The 23,609-nt window shown below is 41.8% G+C and overlaps 1 protein-coding gene across 1 annotated transcript in view; it reads right to left on the minus strand.

Moving 5' to 3' along the window:
* CACNA2D1 (calcium voltage-gated channel auxiliary subunit alpha2delta 1) overlaps nucleotides 1-23,609 on the minus strand; it is a 577,268-nt gene that overhangs the window by 340,322 nt on the left and 213,337 nt on the right. The window contains 1 exon segment of the mRNA XM_042466637.1: nucleotides 6,149-6,208. Within this exon segment, the coding sequence (XP_042322571.1) occupies nucleotides 6,149-6,208 (60 nt within the window).

A 23,609-nucleotide genomic window follows, 5' to 3' on the forward strand; every position in this document is an offset into this window, starting at 1 on the left:
CTTAATTGGAAGAAAATTGGTCTAGCTAGCCAATCATATGAATGAAATTAGATCAAATATCACTGTAAAATACCAAATGCACACAACATTATTTCTTCTATGCACAGTTTATCCATATTTGCCGCATTGTCAAATGCTAATAGTTGCCAATGGGGCTTCAAAAAAACAAAAGCAATTTATAGAATCATAGAAACATAGAATCATAGAATTGGAAGAGACCACAAGGGCCATCCAATCCAACCCCCTGCTATGCAGGAAATCTCAATCAAAGCATCCCCAACAGATGGCCATCAAGCCACTGCTTAAAGACCTCCAAGGAAGGAGACTCTGCTACACTCCAAGGGAGTGTGTTTCACTGTTGAACAGCCCTTACTGTCAGGAAGTTCCTCCTAATGTTTAGGTGAAATCTCTTTTCCTGTAGCTTGCATCCATTGTTCTGGGTCCTGTTCTCTGGAGCAGAAGAAAACAAGCTTGTTCCTTCCTTCTTGAACCTAAAAATCTCAAGAAACAAAATCCACTATGGGGTGAAGCTGGCCACCCCTTTGAGAGCCAGGTCAGGGCTGCAGCAACTGCACACCAGAGCCCCAATCTCACATTTTTCCAACCCAAAAAGAAGCAGCAAAATGTAGCTCAATTTTGGAATGGAAAAAAGCCGCCTCTTTTGCTACACCAGAGGCTCTTCCATGTTTCTGCAGCATGCAGCGTCTAATCTCTGCATCACAGAAGCATCCTAATACTGCCCGCCGTGTGGTCAGGCGGGCAGCATGACGCCAGCTTGGGGATGGCATCAGGGCGTGCACTGTCCAAAAGCCACACCACCACATTATCCCCCCAGATGGCATACCATGCCAGTCTGTTCAGCCCCTATATTTGTGTTATTGAAAAATATTTTGCTTCTCCCTCTAGTCAGAACTGAATTAATATCATGAAATCAACATTAATTTAGAATCCAAATTATCTTGGCTTCAGGAGCAGACTTGAAATGTTGCATGCTACAGCACTGATGAATGTGGTCAGTAACTTGGCCAGGAGACCACTGAAAGCACTCTGTAAGCGTAGGTTGTAGCACCACAAATGCTTAAAAAAGAAAAGAAAGCTTTCCATATCTGCTATTTCATGGTAAAGATAATTAAGCAAGGAAAAAGTACTGATTAGTCAGGATCTTGGATTTTTCTTTTATAATAATTTGAGAAGTTTCTCCAGAGGCCTTGACTTTTCTGTAATAGGCATCTAATAATATATGCAAATAAAAGTCCATTTTAATTGGCATTGTGTTAAAATCTGATCAGGAGGGGGTGGCATTATGACCCAATACTTAATAGACGCCACTGCCTATAAATTGAGTGTACGTTTAACAAGGGCTCTATCATTCCTTTGCAATCTTGTCAACCTTTTTAAAGCAATTATCCCATTCACTTCAGCCTTAAATTATAGATGCAAGCATTAAAAAGCTATTAAAACTTTATTACAGTAGTGGTGCCATTAAAATGAAGGTAAAGCTGGATTTTCAAGATGCATTTTCTAAACTGGATGCTTGCCACTTTCCCAGAGTAGAACTTCAACTATACCAATAGGGGTGCTAGGAGTCAGCACAGGAGGAGACATGGAGCTAGGTGCTTGTATACAATGGTCAAGTTGAGGAGGTTTGCAACATGTCTGTCCTTAGGTACTCTGATGTGCAGCTTGAAAACACAAACTACACCTTGCTCATTTCATCATATAGAGCTTCATCTTCCAATGTGAATTTATACAGGCATATTAAGCACATTTAAGATATTAGCACAGAAGGAGAGGAGGTTTCTCTCCTCTTCTACTAGCTATATGTGAGAGGGATGAATGGTTTTGAGGCCAATGTTGTTGTTTTGTAATTCATTCTGAGCAGGCCTCAGGGTGTGGCTGCACCCAAAAAGAGAAAAGAGAAACACAAATCCATATGTATAGGTGCAGCCACAGAGCTGATTACTATAATATACAGTCAGCCCCCACATTCATGGCTCATTTATCTATGGATTCAGCTATCCATGGCCTGAAAATATTCCAAAAATGTTTAATTTTTTTAAAAAAAATCTTCATTTTGCAATTGTATATAAGGGGCCCCATTTTACTATGTCATTGTATATAATGGGACTTGAGCATCCATGAATTTTTGGTTTCTGAGGGGAGTCCTGAAACCATTCCCCAGAAGAGGGATTCACAACCTGTGGTCCAAGGAGCCCTTACAGCTATGTACGCACTTCCTAGGTGCTCCACAGCCGCTCCAGAAAAATGAAAGAAACTTGTAAGACATAGGCTAGGCTTATTAGGGGCTCTGCCATAGAAATAGGGACTCAGTAAGTCAAAAAAGTTGGGAACCTCTGCCCCAAGAGGATATCAAGGGCCCTCTAATTTAAATTACAGTGGACCCTTGTTATACGCTGGGGTTTGGTTCCAAAATCCCCCGTGTATAACAAAATCAGTGTATGCTCAAGTCCCATTAAATATAATGACATAGCAAAATGGTGTCCCTTACAAAAATGAAAAATCAAGTTTGAAATTTATACTTTTTTGGAAAAATTTCAAACCGTGTATGCCTGAATCCATGTATAAAAAAATCTGTGTATAAGAAGGGCCGACTGTATACTTTAAATACAAATACAGTACATCTCACCATAGTGAGGGAAGACTGCATCATACATGGTCTATGTGCCTCACTATCAGTCTGGTGCCCATATCTAGTTGATGGGCATCTTCAATTCATCTTTCTTAAAGAGTTTTTAATTTTTAAGGAGGACATGGACTCCACAGCCCTTGAAACATAGGACACCATCAAATTGGAGACTGCACTCTCATAGTCCTTGAAACAGAGGAGTTTCTTCATTAAAGTAGAACACATGAAACTAGAACAAACCCCTCTATAACAGGCTTGTGTGTGGAGGCCTCCAAACTACTAACAGTTCTTTTATTTATTTAAAATGTATATTACTGCATTTCAGCTTTACATCCAGTCTGAAAAATTGATCTTGCCTTGGCTTTGGCAAGCCAGGTCTCCACCATTCCATTGAAACAGCAGAGGCTATCATTATACTACACACAGCTTCTCAATAAGATCACTGCTGAACTGAAGTTAATGAGAAGCTACTCACAATTCACTTTTTCCGCTGTGACCCAAAATTAATTTGTTCTGTCTTTGACTCATGCTGAACTGAAGGGACTTCTCTGTAACTTTCTCTATTACAGCAGGGGGAACCTTCACAGCGCACTCAATTTCACTAAGAGGACAAGCACTCCTTGCCTGAATCCAATGGCAGATTTTAAAAAACAAACCAAGAAGGCATTGGACAGTGTGGATTCCATTTCACAAAACTAATTTAAAGAGGCATTTTCTTAAAAAAAAAGAAGCAGGCCAGAAGAAATGAAAGATTACTTCTGGCTAAAATGGGACAAATTAAATTATGAGAAGCTTAATACGTTTATTCAAAATTTAATTGTGTAACCTAAATGTCAAGGTTATTATATTCTGCACTGTTCCGTCATTCCAATTGCAAAAAGAAAAGCACAGGCTTTGTTTCAAGCTGCTTTTATGACTACTTGATTTCTCCTGCCAAAAAGAGATGTACATGTTGATAATGTGTTAACTCTAGAGTTTCCTTCACTGAAGATATTAATAAAATATTATATTTTAAGGACAACTTTTCAAAATCCTTCCTGGCAGTGAAATTTGATAAATTATAAGCTCACTATGCAGAATGTACAAACCAGCCTTTTAAAATTCACACTGAACATAAAGGGCAAAAGAAAGTGAAACCACAGGAGAGTATTGACTATGTGGGACAATCGCCCACTGCACCACTATATACATGCAAAATAGACATATTCTGGCAAAAGTAAATCTGCCACTGAAAGTTTGCCTCAAGCAAAATTTAAAGAACATTTGAAAGTTTCTCCTCATATGACATTTGTGAGGGAGGCAAGGAACTGCAAAAAAAAAAAAATGAGAAAAGCCTAAAAAAGATGAAAAAGGCCTCTCTAGTCTAGTATTCTGTTCCCACAGTGGCCAACCAGATAATCCAAGGAAGGCCTACAAGCATGACAGAAATGCAACTCCATGCTTCAGCTCATATTCTCCAGCAAGTGATATACAGATGCATATTGTCTCTGATACCAGATGTATTCTATGGCCCTCTGACAAGTTGAAATGTATCTAGTCACTATTGAAAACATTCAAATTAGGAGCCAATTTCATAGTTTAACTACATGCCATGAACAAAAAACTTTTCTTCTTTCCTCACTCTCCTCTCATTCATTATAACTGGATTCACTTTCTCTCAAAAGTCAAAAACTTTCTGTAACCTGGACATTTATTCAGATGTGGTTTGACACATCCTTAGAATGGCATTGGGGATTTATACACAGTGAAATTGTGAAACAAATTTTGAGGTTCCCTTTAAGGTGAAACTTCTGAGGGTTTGGGTTTTTGTTGTTGTTTTTGTTGTTTGTTTTTTAGGGAAGAAGGACAGTGTGCTTACCTGCAACTGTGTTTCTTCAAGTGGTCATATAGGTTTTAATGCACCTGCACAGAGCATATTTGGAACCTACTGGCATAACTAGGCCTGACTTATCCCACCCACCAACTTATATATATTCCCTATTCTTGCCCACTTGTCTCATTTCCAAAGGATGCTGCATAGCAGCATCCTGGAGACCAATAGAGAAGAAGAGGTGGATTTGTGTGAATTCAAAGATGACTACTTGAAGAAATACAGTTACAGGTAAGCAACCTGTCCTTCTTCTTTGTGTTCTCTGTGAATTACACATATGGGTGACTAACAATACCTGGAGCTGGGTGTGTCATGCCACAACAGAAGATATATATGAAAATAAATGTAAAACTTTATTGACTAGCCAACAAGAAAGGTGGGGGGGGGGCCCAGAAAATTATTACCATTAAAAAGGAGTGGCAAAAGACACTGTCACTTGAGGGTGGAAATGATGCATCAGCTCTGAAGCGAGCATCCAGTCTGAAGTGGGCTTCCAGTCTGAAGTGGGAAACAAATGTCAGATGCTGGGACTATGCAGTCACATGGCAAACTTTGTCCACTGGTACACAAGCAAGGAAGGCTGAACAGGCAAGTACCATCCTGGCATAATAGGCCCTGCCCCTGACAAATGCAGGAGGCTATTTCTTGGAGAGTTCCTATGTTAAGTGAAGGGTAGAGACCACCCATTTTGAAAAACATTAAGAGTAGTAGGCCCAGCTTTGAATTTGAGTAACAGACAAAATGTCTTGTGGTTTTTCTCAAATTCCAGGTTCTATCTACATAGAAGACGAGGGCTCTATGGATTTTGAGGGAATAGAGAGCTATCTTGAGCTCTCAGAGGTCAGAAGTGAGATTCTATATGAAGGCAGGGGGCACACTGTCTTGATTTAGATGAAAGGCAGAAACCACTTTAGGGAAGAAGGACATATTCGGTTGTAATAACAACTTGTCTTGATGGAATCAGAGGTAAGGAGGGTTGATGGTAGAGCAGAGAGTTCTCCTGCCCATCAGGCTGAGGTAATCGCGACCTGGAAAACCATCTTCCACATAAGGTCACATGTGAACAAAGGTTCAAATGGTCTCCTTGAAAGCTGAGAAAGCACTAATTTGAGGTTCCATGATGGGGTTGGACCAAAGACCAGTGGATGCAAGTGGAGGTATCCTTTAGGGAGTGCCTTGATTGCTGGGTCCCAAAAACAAGAGGGATGTCCTCTACACTGCAGTCCTAGGAGATGGCAGCATTTCACTGAGGACAGGGAGCTGTCTACATTGAGTAAAGACAAGAGGAATTTAAGGACATGATGGGTTTGGACAAGAGGGGGACAGACCTACAGCCATGAAGAAAGCCTGAAACTTTTTCCACTTGAAGGCAAAGGACCTCCGTGTGGAAGGCTTGTGGGCTGCACTGCTTCATTGTCCAAGTGTAACAAAGATTCTGCTGCCAGTCCTCACTGCCTATTAGCTTCAAAACAAACATTTTTTCTCAACATTGCTTCCATAACATTCTGTTCATAGGTATTACCTATCTCTGAGAAAGCCATACTGAAACAAGGATGAATAGCTATCTGGCATAGCTACCATGGCAAATGAAAAATCAGGAAATGGGATATATATTTAAAGTGCAAGCTTACCGCAAACTCATTTTGCCACTGATGTTCTTTCTGAAATCTTTCTGCTGCTTCAGCAAGGCGCTACAGAAAATAAAACAAAGAAAATGACGGTGAAGCCACTTTAGACCATTAATGTACACACAACAATAGTGGATCACGATGAATCAGGTTATTTATGGAAATATTAATGCAGCTATCTTAACCATCTGTAGAGAAGACTATTTTAAAATCTAAACAAACATTAACCTATCAGGCACTAACCAAGATAATTAGACAACCAAACATAGTAATGTCACTTCATATGAATGTTAAATTCAGTTAATTTATTTTACATGTAAGGATGGGGGACAAATTTGTTTGTCATATTTTAATCTACAAACTGTAACGCAGGGATCTTCTAGATGTCATTTCTCTGAATATTGTGATGGAGTTATCTGATCAAAAACTACATGCAATAATGCAAACATTAGGGTAAAACTCAAATATTAGGGGGAATAGTTTGCAAAATGCTGATATGAGGGCAAACTGCTAACAAAAACAGAAATAAATATTCATATGTGATAAAATGCAAATGATTTTGTGGGTGGACTAAAAGCATATGCAAACAAGTGGATACACAGAACAGGAAAAAACTATGGTTGAAAAAATGTTAACACAAAATAAAACATATCCATCTATCCTTATCTATATGTTTGTGAGAGGGTTGTGAAATTTTCTTCTCACTCCAGTTTCTTTGGACATTTCAAACTGAAATTTAATCTGTCCTGCATCATTTTGTTTTTACTGTGTTTTATTGTGTCATATTTTAAGTCTGGTTGTTATTGCCTTCGGGATCCTGTGCCACAACAGAAGAACAAGGTGTAAATATTTAAGAAATAAACCTGCAGCACAGATAAAGCTCACTAGTGTCTCCTAAACCCCAAGTTTTCACAGAAATGTATATAAAGTTGTGGAGACTCATTCTGGGAGGAACATTATCCTAACTTGTGCATAACAGTCAGTGCTGGAACCCTTTTTGTAACAATTGTATCAGCTAGAGTGCGGGGAGGTAAATGAAAGTAAATTATCATGATCTGACCCTACTAGTCATACTTAGTTGTATAAAGAAGGAATGCTACTACAATATGAACAAAATATGGCAATGGCAGTTGGTAGAAAATTCAAAGAAAATCATGTAAAATAAATAATTACCAATGCATTGGAAGAGAGAGAGAAAGAGGGAAATGATGGGCAGAGTGGCAGACACAGAATATCCTTGGGGAATTTCACACGTTCATGTGGATCACTTGATGACTGACAGCTAAATATGAGAACTGAACAAATGTCACTGGAATGAACAATGCTTGAAACATTGTGACCTAGACTTATTAATGCTCTCTCTGTAGCATTACTTCTGTGACGCCCTATTTCCATGTGCATGTCTTCATGCTCTAATCAACATGAATACAATAATATTAAGGGATTAGGGTGCATGTATGAGGCCTTGACTGAAGAAGTGCCTTTTACAAGTCTCTCAGAATTAGAAACAGATATTAATTCCTCGTGCATTTAATCTCTCATGTATGCTGTAATAGCAACTGCCCATCCTGTGCAGACGGCTTCTTAAGAGGCTTAGTAAACTTTGAAAAATGTACTCCCTATGTCATCACAGTACATGAATACAGCATTGCAACAATAGCTTATACTGTTGAGTATTTAAGCCTATACCTAGGACACAGAATTTTCATCCAATTCTGTTTTGCATTATGTAACTACAGCATCTTTTGCAATGTTCCACATATTCCTGTCTAGGCAACATCTTAAAGCCCATAGATTCAAAAAGGCTATAACCTCAAAGAGATTATGCCTCACATTACAGTTGTAAAGCATGATAGTGGAGTTCACTCCACTTGGAGGTTTTGCAAGATAATGGTGTGAGATCGCATACTCTTGCTTCAGAGAAGCACAGATATATATTTTTAATATATAAAACTGCAAAATATGTATCTTCACAGGTTTAGATCTCTAAAAATTACTTCTATGAATTTAATAACGTGTTCAGAACCACCATGTTGCAAATGGGAGAAACAAGAAATATGAAGGGTGTATGTATCCACACTGCAGAATCAGAGCAATTTGACACCACTTTAACTGCCATGACTATCCTACAGAATCTTGGGTTTTCTAGTTTGGTGAGGCACAAAACCTCTATGACAGACCAGACTGAATACCTCACAAAACTAAAAATCCCATGATTCCACAAAATGGAACCATGGTGTCAGATGGTTTATTTCTAGTGTGGAAGAGCTGGAAGACACCAAAGCCAAAGCCTTTGGTAACACCAAAGCCAAACCTGAAGACAAGCTGATTGGTCACTTGTTCCCCTGAGTTTATTGTGGCCCCTATAAACATAGAGAGGTTTTTCTCCATGCTTCATCCTGGCTTGAGAAACTCTGCCACTCCCTGGCATCATAGGGACCAAGCTAGAAGCAAATCAGATGCCAAAAAGGTTGTCTGCTTACAGAAACTATCCTGTCAGGGTAAATGGCTGGCTTACAGAAATGGAAGACTGGAGCTACAGTTTAAGGTGTTGGTTACCCCCAAATTTTCTCCCATTCCAAATAATCTGGATAACCATAGCAGCAATCCATACAAGAAAAAGGTGCTCTTGGTGAGTCAAAAGGCATCACCTCCCAGTTTTCCCTTGGCCTGTTTCAGGTGTATTTAAAATACAAGCACACTGATGGGATGCTGACATATGGTGGTATATAGGATAAGTGAGATAATGCCAATCCACTTTTTAAAAAAGTTTATGAATATTACATGTTATTATTACTGAGATCTTAGAAAAGTTTTGGGATACAATAACTCCCACATAATAGCAACTAACCATGCTGGCTGGGTAATTCTGGAAGTTGTGATCCATAAAAAGAAACTTTTCTAAGTTCTGTCCCCCCCCCCCCCATTTTCTGTGATTATTAAGACAAAGATTAATCTGTAATGAGTAATAACATATCAACAGTATTCATTAAAACCATTGCAAGTTTCAATGCCTCTGCATGTCATCATTTTTGGATGCACAGACATTCCTAGTCACCATTAATCATATTCTTTTAGCAATCCACATTTCAGTGGGGTAGAAGTTATTAATGCAGAAACAATTATCCTTTAAAAATGCTTCCTCTACCCTTAAGCCATTTTTGGTCCTCACGCACAGAAAGAATAGAAAAAGGAAGATGGTTCAAATTCTGTTAAGCTTTCTCCTAGAGTTGCTACCTTCCTATTCTGTACAAAAACCTGCCTAAAACAGAAAGCCCCCAGAACAGATGCATGTAACTTCTAATATTTGCTTTGTGCAACCTCTGAACTTTTCTGTTTTTTTTATTGAGATATGAAAGATCACCCTAAAAAGGCTACATCATCTGTCAGTCTGAAAACTGGCTAGGCATTGAAAGGTCTGCCCTGAGCATCCCAAGTGTGTGTTACTAATCTGTGAAAAGGTTTTGATGTACTGCCATCAGAAAGAAAGAAATACGGGGGAACTTTATCTGATCTGGAAAGAGCAGCTCCCAAGAAAGGCTTATTCCTTTTCAAACCTTCACTTTTTCTCTTTTCTTTTCGTTTCTTTTCTTTTTAGTCATATCTTTATCGCTTCCTGACCAGCACAGAATTCTGACAGCTAATGTGATGGCCCTTTTTAAAAGGCATCAGAATTGTATACGAAATAGCAAGATTGGAGCTTTTGTATTCCTTGCAACTCTTCCCCCTCAAACTGTATATCTGAGTACCTGTTAATACACTGAGCTGTTATTATACTGTGCAAAAACAGAGATTTATTCCACCTCTGTCTGCAAGACTAAAGCCAAGCACATGAAAATGCTGGATCCTAATGAACTTGTACAAATAATGCCTAGGGAGCTAGAGGAACATCAAAGGATGTCTGAAATAAAATAGCAATATAAAAACCAAAAACACCATAAATTTAAAATTCCAAACCATAATTATTATCTACCTAATAATAGTTAAATCATGTCTGTTCCCAAGCAATACATCATCACATTCTTAAAAGGATGCTCCTGCCCAGAGCATGGGGAAATTATGTATGGACTATAGCTCCCAGCTCCCAGAATCCCTCAACATGCATGGCCATTGAGAGTGATAGTTGGAAAGGGAATGTATTAAAACTCTAATCCTGCTTTTGTATGGTTCACACTTAACTAATGGCAGTCCAATATTAAAATTGCAATATATACTCTACTATAGGTTGACCTCATGTATAAGTCAAGGTCATGTTTAGGGGCCAACATTATGGATTTTGAAATGACCCATGGATAAGTTGAGGCTAAAACCTAGGAGAATGTAACAAAGGACGCAAAGGATGAAGCCCCCTCCTGCCTCCTCGCCGGACCACCACCGTCGCTGCCAGGGCTGCGCCTTCTGCCGGGCGGCCTCCTCCTGGGGTGTCGGAGGTGCGCTTCTGCGCACCGCCCCGGGAGCGCCGCCCATGGACTGGGGAGCACCGCAGCGGGACTCTTTTGACTCTTGGCACTCTCTGGCTTTGGCGTTTGGCGGCCAGTTTGTGCGTGGGGCCTTTAAGGGACACCCGGGGGGAAGCCAGGGAGGAGCCCGCCAGGTGAGAGCGGCGGGTATAAACGCCGGGAAACCGGACCCTCCCTGACACGCCCCCTCCTGCCTCCTCGCCGGACCACCACCGTCGCTGCCAGGGCTGCGCCTTCTGCCGGGCGGCCTCCTCCCGGGGTGTCGGAGGTGCGCGTCTGCGCACCGCCCCGGGAGTGCCGCCCACGGACTTGGGAGCACCGCAGTGGGACTCTTTTGATTATTGGCACTCTCTGGCTTTGGCGTTTGGCGGCCAGTTTGTGCGTGGGGCCTTTAAGGGACACCTGGGGGGAAGCCAGGGAGGAGCCCACCAGGTGAGAGCAGCGGGTATAAACGCCGGGAAACCGGACCCTCCCTGACACGCCCCCTCCTTCTGCCGGGCGGCCTCCTCCCGGGGTGTCGGTGAAGGACCAGCGCAGGTTAGGCGGGCGGGGTGTGTGTGTGGCCTTGATACATAGGAACACCGTGTCCCTCACCAGGAACCACATCCGACAGACGTCCTACATCGAGTGTATTTACCTGACCCTAAAGGCTAGAGACAGTCTAGGGATTCTGTTAGTGTATCGGCCACCTCGTGCATTAGCGGACTCCCTTAACGAGCTGACACAGTTGGTCGCTGAGCTGATATTGGAGACGCCCAGGCTACTTGTCCTGGGTGACTTCAATATCCCCCTCACGACCAGCTATGTTCCATCCGGTGCGGCTCGGGAATTCATGGATACCATGACGGCCATGGCCCTGTCTCAGCTGATACAGGGTCCTACGCATTGTGCGGGTAATACTCTCGATTTGGTCTTCTGTTCGGATGCGGAAAATCCGTGGGCGGAAATAGTTAATGTTTCCCCCTTGTCATGGACGGATCACTTCCTGGTAGAGGTGAAAATCAAGGCCTCTACCCAGATCCCCCCCGGGGGTGGTGGACCTATTAGGATGGTCCACCCTCGAAGGCTGATGGAACCCAAAAGGTTCCAAGAAGCTTTAGAGGGGTACATGGTTGGAAGCGACGGCGACTCTGTTGATGCCCTCACCGGTACTTGGAATACCGGTCTCTCCAGGGCTATACACAGTATCGCTCCCAAGCGCCCTCTCAGGCCTGCTTCCAAATGTAAGCCTTGGTATACGGAAGATCTCCGGGCAAGGAAGCGGGTACTGCGACGGCTAGAGTACCGTTGGCGGAAACACCTTTGCTTAGACGACAAGGCTCTCCTAGCCCAATTGTTAAAGGACTACGGAGAGGCGATACGAGCAGCAAAGAATTCGTTCTATGGTGCTCGTATTGCGTCCGCAGAGTCGCGTCCGGCAGAGTTGTTCAGGGTGGTCAGGGAGCTAACTCAGCTCCCTCCCGCCCTGAACCAGATCCTTGAACCTACTAAGGCCTGCTGTGACTTATTTAATGACTTTTTTGCGGATAAAACCTCTCGTATAAGCGAAGGTCTGAACGCTGACATTTTAGAAGAACCTAGGGTAGAGGTGTCCAGAGCCTCCGTGGACTTTATTAAACTGGATCGGTTTGAGTCGGTGAGTACCGAGAATGTGGACAAGATCCTCGGAAGTGTTTGGAAGACAACCTGCTCTCTCGATCCCTGTCCCTTGTGGTTAGCGGCCCAGGCGGGACCGGCGGTAACAACCTTGTTACGCCGGATAGTTAATACATCTTTGAGGGATGGGCAATTTCCATCACAACTGAAATTGGCCATAGTAAAACCTATTCTAAAAAAGCCCTCCCTCGACCCCCTGATTCATAATAATTATCGGCCTGTTTCGCTGCTACCATTTTTGGGAAAGGTGATCGAGAGGGCGGTTGCAATCCAGCTTCAGGCGGTCTTGGATGAAACGGATTATCTGGACCCATTTCAAACTGGCTTCCGGGCGGGTTACGGGGTTGAGACGGCCATGGTCGCCTTGGTCGATGATCTCCGTCTGGGCATCGACAGGGGAAGCGTGTCCCTGTTGGTGCTCTTGGACATCTCAGCGGCTTTCGATACCATAGACCATGGTATCCTTCTGGGACGCCTGGCAGAGGTGGGAATTGCGCTCCAGTGGTTCCGGTCCTACCTCTCTGGGAGGTCCCAGATGGTGCAGCTGGGAGACGTGTGCTCCGATGAGCGGGCCCTTAAAACTGGGGTCCCTCAAGGAGCCATTCTGTCTCCCATGCTATTTAACATTTACATGAAACCGCTGGGAGAGATCATCCGGAGACATGGGGTGCGGGGTTATCAGTACGCTGATGACACCCAAATTATTTTCTCTATGTCTCCGACTGATGCAGTGACCAGGGATGGGATCTCTCCTCTCGTGGCCTGTCTAGAGTCAGTAATGGGCTGGATGATGGAAAACCAACTCAAGTTGAATCCAGAGAAAACGGAGGTACTAGTGATAGGTTCCCCTGGTCCAGGAATGGCGGTGGTTCCACCTGTCCTGAACGGGGTCACGCTCCCTGTGAAGGACTCTGTGCGCAGTCTGGGGGTGCTTCTTGACTCGTCGCTTCACCTGACTGCTCAGGTGAATGCGACGGTCAGGAGCACCTGTCATCAGCTTCGGCTTATTCGCCAGCTGCGCCCATACCTGGCCCAGAGGGACCTTGAAACTGTTGTACATGCTCTGGTAACCTCGAGACTGGATTTCTGCAATGTACTCTACATGGGGCAACCCTTATACCAAACTCGGAAGCTGCAAATGGTGCAGAACATGGCAGCCCGGCTGGTCACTGGCATTTCCAGGACCAGCCATATAACACCGGTACTTAAAGATCTCCATTGGCTGCCCATTCGCTTCCGGGCTCAGTATAAGGCATTGGTAATTACCTATAAAGCCCTAAATGGCTTGGGCCCAGGATACCTAAAGGACCACCTCTCCCCGTACATTCCGCCTCGCACCCTCAGAACGTCTGGGCAGCAATTACTGAAGGTGCCTGGGGCGAGATTATCCTCCACTACACAGAGGACATTTTCCACTGCTGCCCCAGCCCTTTGGAATACGCTGCCCACTGAGCTCCGCTCGACTACCACCCTGGCCCAATTCAGGAAGGACCTGAAAACCTTCCTGATCCAACAGGCATTCCCCGAATAAAATCCTGTGGGCCTCCCTCCTCTTCTGTGGCCAAGAGGTTGGGCTATGGGGCTTTTTTGCCTGTTATTTTTATTGTTTGAATGGAGGGCTGATGTATTTGTATTTTAATGTATTTCTTGTATTTTAATGTTTTATGTATTAATGTTTTTAACTTTGTTGTAAGTCGCCCTGATCAGAGGAAGGAGCGGGATATAAATAAAGACTTTATTATTATTATTATTAAAATTCCAGGCATAAATGTTTATTGTCACCCAAAAAGCTTGATGGATAAATAGCAAACTATCACCACCATTTTCCTGCCAGAAGGAAAGGGCAGGAGGAGTGCCATGGAGGAGAGAATAAAGGGGTCAGTGCTTCTTTTAATTGCTCATGGGTCAGACCAAGCTCTTGCTTTTGGCAGCTTATTCAGAGAAGGGGGTAGTTCTTATTTTGATAAGACTTAAAGTACAGTACTTAAATTGGAGATTATCACACAAAGATAAGAAATGGGAGAGAAATGAAATGCTCCCATCATTATCGTGTGATTGTGTGAAGATTATCACATGACATCACAGTCATCCTGTACTTCTCCTGTGAATAACCTGTAATAGCTTACTAATGGTAAACTCCCATGAATTACAAGACAACTGCAGGATGATTACAAGTTATTAATGGGATAAGTATGGGATGAGCACAAAATCATGTGATAATCTTTGTGAAATCGCACATTTCTGTTCCATGTCTATTCCATTTCTGTTCCATGTCTTATCCCTGAGTGATAATCTCCATTATGTGGATAAGCTGATCCAAGTTTTTTTTAGTCATTTTTAACTAAAATTTCTAGACTTATGCATGAGTATATGCACTATTACTTCTACGTGATGTTTGAAAGAAACAGTGTCATCCAGTCTCATACAGCAGCTAGGTATGAATTCCTCTTGATCCACAGGTTTATACAATGTTTGATCCATCAAGATGAGTGCAGAAACAACCAGCTGCATAAAAGTATACCTCTAATAACAATGTCTCTGACAAAGCAACTTCTTTTTACAGTGCTTTTCTGCCAACCAGCCCATTTTTTTCTTCCTGTGTTTCACTGGAGGTTTTTTGTTTGTTTGTTTGTTCGTTTTTTTAGTAATATCAGCACTGGGAAGATGGTAAAGGAGGGCTGAAGAAACACAAACACAATATGCTATTTTGTGGCAGCGTATCTGCCGTAAACAATGCAATAAAGCTTGAGGTGGGAAAGAATGGGATTCTGCACTAGGTGATTTTGTTGCAGCTGTGCAAGCCTGTCTACAACAGACAAAGTAAACAGCACGTGCCTCCAGAATCCCTTATGTGACAACAAAACAGAGAGAAAAGGGGAGACAGAAAAGCCTGTGTCCCCATCTATTCTTGTCATGTTACAAAAGTTTAGTTCTGTAAGGTTAGGCCTACATGGGTGATTTACTCAACCCCCCCCCCCCCCGTTTCCATGATCCAGGGCTACAACCCCAAATTGGGCAAAGACTTTCTTCATGATGCAATTAGGGAGCACCTGCAAGACCTGGGCAGGCTATAAATAATCCAGCACCTCTCCTGGACAAGAATGGCTGACAACCAACTTTTACCTTGGGAGAAAGCTATGCTGGTGTCATGTTTAATAACTGATTGCCTGTTTGCCTTGACCTTTGCTGGACATCTGACTATTCTTCTGGACAACCCTTTGGACTGCCTTCCTGGACTGAAGACTGACCCATTAAGGACTTGAACCAGACTGGACTACCTCTGTTTCTCAACTGATGTTTGGGTGAGCTTGGACACACTCTCTCCTTAAAATCTCTGGGATGCTGAGCCTTCTGGCTTGTTTCCCAAGGGCAAAATAGTAACAATGAGCAGCTTCTTTCCTACTTGGTCTCTGCAAGATGCCCAGTGCTACACTCTGGGCACAAGGCACTCTGGGGTCAGAATGAGAAGCCCAGCATCACTACTATGGCTGGGTGCCTTGTTGTGACTTCAGCGACAGCACTGGGTAACAAATGGGATTCGCATGAAAAGGCAGCCACCCATTGTTCAATGCAAAACCCACAGCAATCTTGAGTATTCTGGTCAGTATAGACAAGCCCTCAGTCTCTAAAATGAAAATCTTAAGAAAAGTGGAGGCTGATGAAAGAAAAAATGAGTTTTGAAAGAAGCCTCCAAGTAATCTCTAGAAGTTTCATGATGTTTTTGTTTAGCTCTGCAATGCTTGAGCGGCCTGGTTGTTTCATTTCATGTGCATATTTTTCATTTTGAATTTTTAAAAAGTTGAAACATATTTAACTGCTCTGAGGGTGGAGTATAGGAACCTATCCCTATTCCTTCTCTGTTAATTCTGCTTCTAGTACCAAATTTTCTCTTGCAGAAGTAATGTACAGGAACAGATCTGTTTTGTTAACTATGGTGTACCTGTATTATGATCAGTGAAATCCATCACAAATTTTGACATGCCATGGTCTATTTAGAATGTAAAATGTCTTACCACTTTAACTTTAAAGGAAGATAAGATTTCTCTGTCTTCTCATGTGAGTAATGCTTCCTGTATTACTGTATATATTACAAACAAGCGGTACAGAGACAGCTATTTAAGTCACATTTTGCCAGAAATATTAGCAGGATAGAAAATTACAGCGCAGTTCCCTACCTAGTTATGCCCAGTTGTGTGATACAATACAGAGCATATATTTACAGAACTTACACATCCTCAGGGCTAGATTCTTTCCCATGATATCTCAGCATGCAGCAACACACGTCTTGGGTTGAGTAAATATTAGCTTATGTATTTGCAGTGATCCTTACAGTCAGGCAGCAGTGCAAGGCACAGTTAAATTGAAACAGAATACTAAGTATTTGGAGCATTTAAAATGTCTTAGAAAACAAATGATGTGTGTTCCAAACAGAGATTGTAAGCTGTGTGTTAATATTTATTATATTGATTACCATTTTCATATAAAATTTAAATCAGAATGTAAATGAAACTTAATGTGTTTGAGAGGGCATATTCTAAGAATGATGTGTGAGATTTTAATTAGCTACATGTCCCTCTTTTTTTACCACCTCCCCTGAAAAATTTGAGTTTTTCACTCTGGCAGACAGCACTCTCAGGTATGTATTATAGGCCATGAAGAACAGGAGAAGGAAGGAGCATGAAGAGGATGTCTACAGTACGCTGCCTCATGGTGCAGCATGTGTACATGGAAAAGTAGAAGAAAGCAGAGAACGTGTGAAAGAGAGGACACTGAGGCACAGATGAGGGGAGAGGCAAGAGGAGAGACACAAAAAGGATGGTAGGCACTGATATGATTGAACAGAAGCAGAAAGAGTTTGGGAAGAGAGACAGACAGACATATAGAAAAAGGGAATGAAAGACAGCTATTCCAGAACTATGCAAAGACTCTGTGAGGGTTCCAGTGTGAGCCAGGGATGATTAGAGGTAGAGACCAAAATTGAAGGACTCCCTACCAGCAAATGTCCAGAACTCTGAGAGAGAGTTGCTGGAGTGGGCTATCCTGTGGAATGTAGGCCCCATACAGACAGGCCAAAATAAAGCTGCTTCTGATCACTTTGGAGGTATACTGTTTAAATTACACATGCATCTTAAGAGGCCAGAAGTTGTGCCAAAGCTGTGCTCCAGTTCTTAGGACTGGAGCATTGCTTTAGCATGGCTTCTGGCCTCTTAGCACGCATGCAGCATTTAAACAGCATACCTCCAAAGTGACCCGAAACAGCTTTATTTTGAAAAGTTTTAGAAAGATCCTTCCATCTCAAGCCCATTGCCTAACTCATTCACTGTTACCCTATGAGAAACTTTATGAATATTTTATATTACAGAACCAAGGTCAGCAAGTCAGTCACTAAAAATATACCAGTCACAAGTTGAATCAAGTCAGTGTATCATTTACTGCAGAGTCAAGTCAAGACACTGAAGTGACTTGAGTTCGAGTCAATCAGTCTACATTATTGCTTTCCTCTGAGTGACAGACTTCCCTAAAGTAAAAGGTAAAGGTAGTCCCTTGACATGAATGTCTAGTCGTAACCAACTGTAAGGAGTGTTGCTCATCTCTGTTACTAAGCTGAAGAGCCAGTATTTTCCAAAGACAAATCCTGCACTGCACCGAATGCTGTTACCTTCACAATGCATGACTGCACCAAATGCTGTTACCTCTCCACTGAGAAGGCATACCTATTTATCTACTTGAATTTGCATGTTTTCAAACTACTAGGTTGGCAGAAGCTGGGACTAGTGACAGGAGCTAACCCCACCATGCAGCACTTGGGCTTCAGATTGCTAACCCTGGTGAAAGGCAAGACTGTAATCTGTCCTGTACGCACTGACCCCCTCTGTTCTCTTATCCATCCAGCCTTTAGTATGAGCACAAACAGTTATGCATGCTTGAATGTTGTAAGTTTTTTGCCATTGTTTTCCTTTGCTTCCTCCTTTGGATTCCTTGTTACATGCCCCTAAAGTTTTACCCTTAACTTATTCATGGGCCATATCAAAAGCCATATTTTTGGCCCCAGAACCTGCCCTGAGGTGAAGTTATAGTTGAGTATATATGGTGTGTGGGTGTGTATTTCCATGCTACCATCTAATGACACCAAGATAGCATACATGGCTTTCCTTTTCCCCACTTTATCTTCATCATTCTGGGGTGATGCTGGGAGGTTGTCGTCCCCCCACTGGCCCAAGGTCAGTCAGCATTTTTCACAGCAGAGTGAAAACAGAACATCCAGCTTTCAAGGTCCAGTTCCAAAGTTTAACTACTACACACACAGTTTCATGTGCAAATTGAACCTATCATTCTGCGGCTAAAGCTAAAAAAAAGGGGTAATGCAGTTGGCCCTCCATATCCAGGGATTTTTTTTATCCACAGATCAACCACCCATGGCTTGAAAGTGTGTGTGTGTGTGTGTGTGTGTGTGTGTATTCCAAAAAGGAAAACTTTATTTTCCCATTTTATAAAAGGGACACCATTTTACTACACCACTGCATGTAATGGGACTTGAACATCCATGGATTGTGGTACCCATAGGGTATCCTGGAACCAAAACCCAGCAGATACCAAGGGTCCTCTGTATAGACTAAATGACTTACCAACCTCCTGCCCTAAAAAATTGAAACTTTCAATCCGAACATGAATAATGTTCCCAAGAAACAAATTAAATATTCAGCTGCCAGCAACTGAGCTCCTGCTAACAACCTGAAAACCTTGCATTAATTTACATTGTGCTATCTACTAAGAGGACTGAAACCCAGGGCTTAAAATTGCTCCTCAATTTATGCCGGGGTCCAATGGTTTGCAAGGATGTCAAGAATGGCAGAACCTAAGATCTTGACAGAATTGTGAAATACTATGACAAAAGAGATAATCACACGGGGTAAGCAGGGATCCTGTCCTTACCACATTCACGCTTATCCTGTCCTTCTTCAATCAGTGGCACCTATCATTGTATTAATGAAGTGACAGGGACATGCCACTTCAGTGACGGGATGTCGTTTGATAATCTTATAGCAACCGTGTGATAAGAATGACTGAAGGATGGGATAAGAACAGATGTCATCTGATAGTCTTCATGCAGTCACGCCCAAAGAATGGGGTAAGGACGGGAACGTTCCATCCTTTACACCATGTGATAATCTCCTCAGTGAAAGTACAGGAATATGCTTCAGATGTGAACATAAGTGTTCTAGCTAAAGCATAAAGAAAAATGAGCAGAAAGAGACTAAGAAATAGTCTCACAAATCTGTCCTGACAGCCAGCAGTAAAATCTTGCAAGGATTGCTTATCCACTTGAGGAAACTGCTACTTCTTTTCACATACAATTTATCCTGCCCATTTCCAAGACTCTTTAAAAATGTATCACATTTGTGCTACAATAACTTATATCTTTTATATTTAAAAAGCCACAATTTAATCTTAACTATATTAAATGCAAAAAAAAAAACCCAACAAAACACAACAATTGGTGGAACAATTGATAGTAAATAATGATTCATTTATGTCACACTTTTAAAAAAAAACTGCTGGACCTGATTCCCTTCTCCACCACCCTCCTCTTCTCCTTTTGTGTTGTGTCTTTTTAGATTGTAAGCCCAAGGGCAGGGAAGTGTCTAATTAAAAACATTGTATGTATAGTGCTGTGTAAATTTACAGTGCTATATAAACAAAGCTTAATAATAATAATAATAATAATAATAATAATAATAATAACTTCACAAATATTAACTTATGAACCTTACAAATAAGATGAATAAACCCAGACTGTCTATTTTGGACATATCATGAGAAGATGTGGCTCACTAGAAAAATACAATAATGTCCTGCAAATTATAAGGCAGTAGAAAAAGAGGAAGACCACATTCTAGATGAATGGCAGGAATACATGGCCCTGAATCTCCAAGATCTGAGCAGAACTGTTGATGACAGTCAAATGGAGATCTCCCATTCATAGGATCACCATAAGCTAAGTCAAAGATGACTTGACTTGATGGCAGCTAACAACAACAAATTGCATATTAACTTACACTGTCATCAGTTAAGTGGTATACATACCAACATGCAAACTGCTTCTCACTCTCTCAGTCAAAATAGCCCTGCATATCAAGATAGCACTGAATGTTCCTAAACCCTAAACAATCAGAAAGATGGGAATGGGGACAGTTAGAATATTCTGAATAGACTCCTTTTGTACCACTATATTTCTTATTTTTAGCATTCTGTGACAGTTGCCCTTTTACACTTCTGTGAATTATGCTGCACCACTGATACTCTGTTCATTACAGTTGCTCCACAATTAAACCTGCACTACTGAAATTTAAAACAAAAAGCACTACAAGACAAAACATGCTAACAACTGCGTGAGTGAACCAGAATAAAGAGATGTTCTTAAGAAAGTATCTTCTCTCCTACTTCAGCTCTCTAAATTCTAACTGATCTCAGTAATAACTGTTTTCACAGTTCCCCAAATCCTGCTATCTCAAGAAAGTATTTAAAACATTCAAAAAATATGAGCCAATAGCTACATTGCAAGAACAGTGCTGGGCCAGTCCAAAGGCCAATATTCTTTTCCCACAGCAACCAAACAGATATCCACAAGAAGAGGGTAATTAAACTTTCCTACTTGTGTTCTTCAACTACTGATATTCAAAGTAAGAAGCAAAATATACTGGGCATGTGTATTCACTGGGTTATGGTTCCAAGATCCCCCAAGGATACCAAAATCCATGGATGCTCAGGTCCCGTTTGTGGTGGCTGGGTTCCCAGTCACCTCAGGACTTCTCATGAACTACAAAAAGGTTAACCTGGGGGGAGGAGATATGCTAATGAGCAGCTACATCATAGCTGATGTAAGGCTCTCTTGGCCAATCAACAGTGCCAGAGTGGCAGTTTCAAAAAGATTCCGAGAGAGGGCTATAAATACCCCTGTAAGACCAGTTGTCCGTTGTTCTCCATCTTGGCTGTGTTTGGAGAAACCAGAGGTTTGTCCTCTGAGCAGTTTGGGAGTAGCTCAGGAACAGTGGTAGTCAGTACGTCTAGGTTTTGTTATGTTTATTTAATAGCTTGCCGGAAATGAATATCGTTGTAACTGTATTTTCTGATCTGCCAGGCAAGGATGCCTGGCATGAGTGATACCTTCCTATTCTATACTATTTCTTTAAAATAAACTTCTTTCTTTTAAAAGCATCTGCTATCTCTTTGGCTCCTGTACACGTGCCTTATCTCGGTTACTGATTGCTGTGGATTAGCAAGAAAGAAAACTAGATCTCTCTCTCAAGCAAGTCTCAGTGTGTGCTTGGGAAATATAGTTCGTTGACAATTCACTGAGTGGTGGCAGCGTAAAGTTCTTTTATTTAAAGGGATCTCCCTGAGAGTGATAGCTACGAACAGGGCTTTGCTCCCAAGGGAATCATCACATACTGCTTTCCTCTCTTCCCACTCCTCCCACTGAGGAGATTGGAAAGAAAAAAAAACCTGAAGCCTACTCTCTGTTTGAAAAAGGAAGGCTACCCCTCTTTCTTCTCACACCAGAGCAGACCCACACAAAGAAAAGAAGGAGTGAGAGAGAGAAGGATTCTCCTTCCCCGCCCCTAGGCAGGTAAAGAGAGAGCTAGAGGATTCTCCTTCCCCGCCCCTAGGCAGGTAAAGAGAGAGCTAGAGGATTTTCCTTCCCCGCCCCCAGGCAGGTAAAGAGAGAGAGAAAGAGAGATAGACAGAGAAGAATCCACCACTTTCTTCAAGCACCTAGCTGAACTACAGCTCCCAAAGTGAGAACACACTTGCCTAACAAACTATGTTTCCAACAATCCGCAATCCGCATCCCACCGCTGCCGCCATGTGACTTTTTGTAGTTCATGAGAAGTCCTGAGGTGACTGGGAACCCAGCCACCACACCGTTATATGCAATGGCATAGTAAAATGGCACCTTTATATAAAACAAAATGATCAAGGTTTGCTTTTTGGAATTTCTTTTCATAAATATGTTTGAACTGTTGTTGGTTGAATCAGTGGATACAGATTCCGTGGATACACAGTGCTGACTCTACAACCATCATAACTGTTAATCATCATAAGCTTATTTTTCATTATTTTGTCTAATTTCCCTTTAAAGCTATCCATAGACACTTTCACACCACACAATTTATAGCATGCTGATTCCACTGAACTTGAATGGCTGCACCCTATGCAGTCCTGGAATTTTGTAGGCATATGAGTTCTTTGAGAGATAATTCTAAGCTTGTTGCCGTGTGCCTTCAAGTTATTTCTGACTTATGGCAACCCTAGGGCTAACCTATCATGGGATTTTCTGGAGTTGAGAGTGTGTGACTTGCCCAAGTGGGTTCCTGTGGCTGAGCAGGGAAGTGAACCCTGATATCCAGAGTCACAGTCCACAATCCACTACACCATGTTGGCTCTCTAAGTGCCTCTCTCTAAATTTCCAATCCTAGCATTTCATATGATGTTACCATAGAAGTTAAAATGAAATCATAGCACTACAAATATGTGTTGTGAAAAAGACCCGCATCTTATGGCAGTAGTTTCACAGTTTCATTATGTGCTGTGTGAAAAAGTTCCTTTATGCCATGATGATTGACCCACCATTTAGCTTCACTGAAGACCTCAAGGCTCTACTGTTGCACATGGTGAAAAACATTGCCCTATCAATGTTCTCCACATCATGAAAGATTTTATATATCTCTATGGCATGGCAAAGTGGTTTGAGCATTGGACTACAACTCTGGAGACCAGGGTTTGACTACTGCTCAGCCATGAAACCCACTGCGTGACTTTTGGAAAGACACATGCTCTGAGCCTCAGGGAAGGTAATAGCAAATCTCTTCTGAACAAATTCTGCCAAGAAAACACCATGATAAGTTGGTCTTTGGGTCATCTTAAGTTGGAAACAACCTGAAGGCAAACAACATAAAAGCATAAATCTTATTTTTGACTTTTTTGTAATGGATTATCACTATATATTGTAACATTTTATCACAGTTCTTTGATTACTGTCATGTTCCTTTTTACAACCAAATGCAGATAACAGGTATGGAAGAACAGACATTGCAATATCTTTAATGCTCTGAATATGGACAAACTAAAAAGATTTATTTCAATACATGGAGGCAGCTTTATTAACAAAGCTGATCCTGTGTTATCATACTTACATAAACAGAGTTGATCATATATTGTGATTATATGAAATGAAAGATACAAACTCAGAATAAGGTAATGAGTTGTCTTATTTTGTGTAATTTTCATTATCATTACAGAGCAATGTTACAACATTGAATGTGGTATTTAGATCCTATTAATGAGCC

This window comes from Sceloporus undulatus, chromosome 5 (assembly GCF_019175285.1).
Source record: "Sceloporus undulatus isolate JIND9_A2432 ecotype Alabama chromosome 5, SceUnd_v1.1, whole genome shotgun sequence".
In the NCBI taxonomy this organism is placed as follows: Eukaryota; Metazoa; Chordata; class Lepidosauria; order Squamata; family Phrynosomatidae; genus Sceloporus; species Sceloporus undulatus.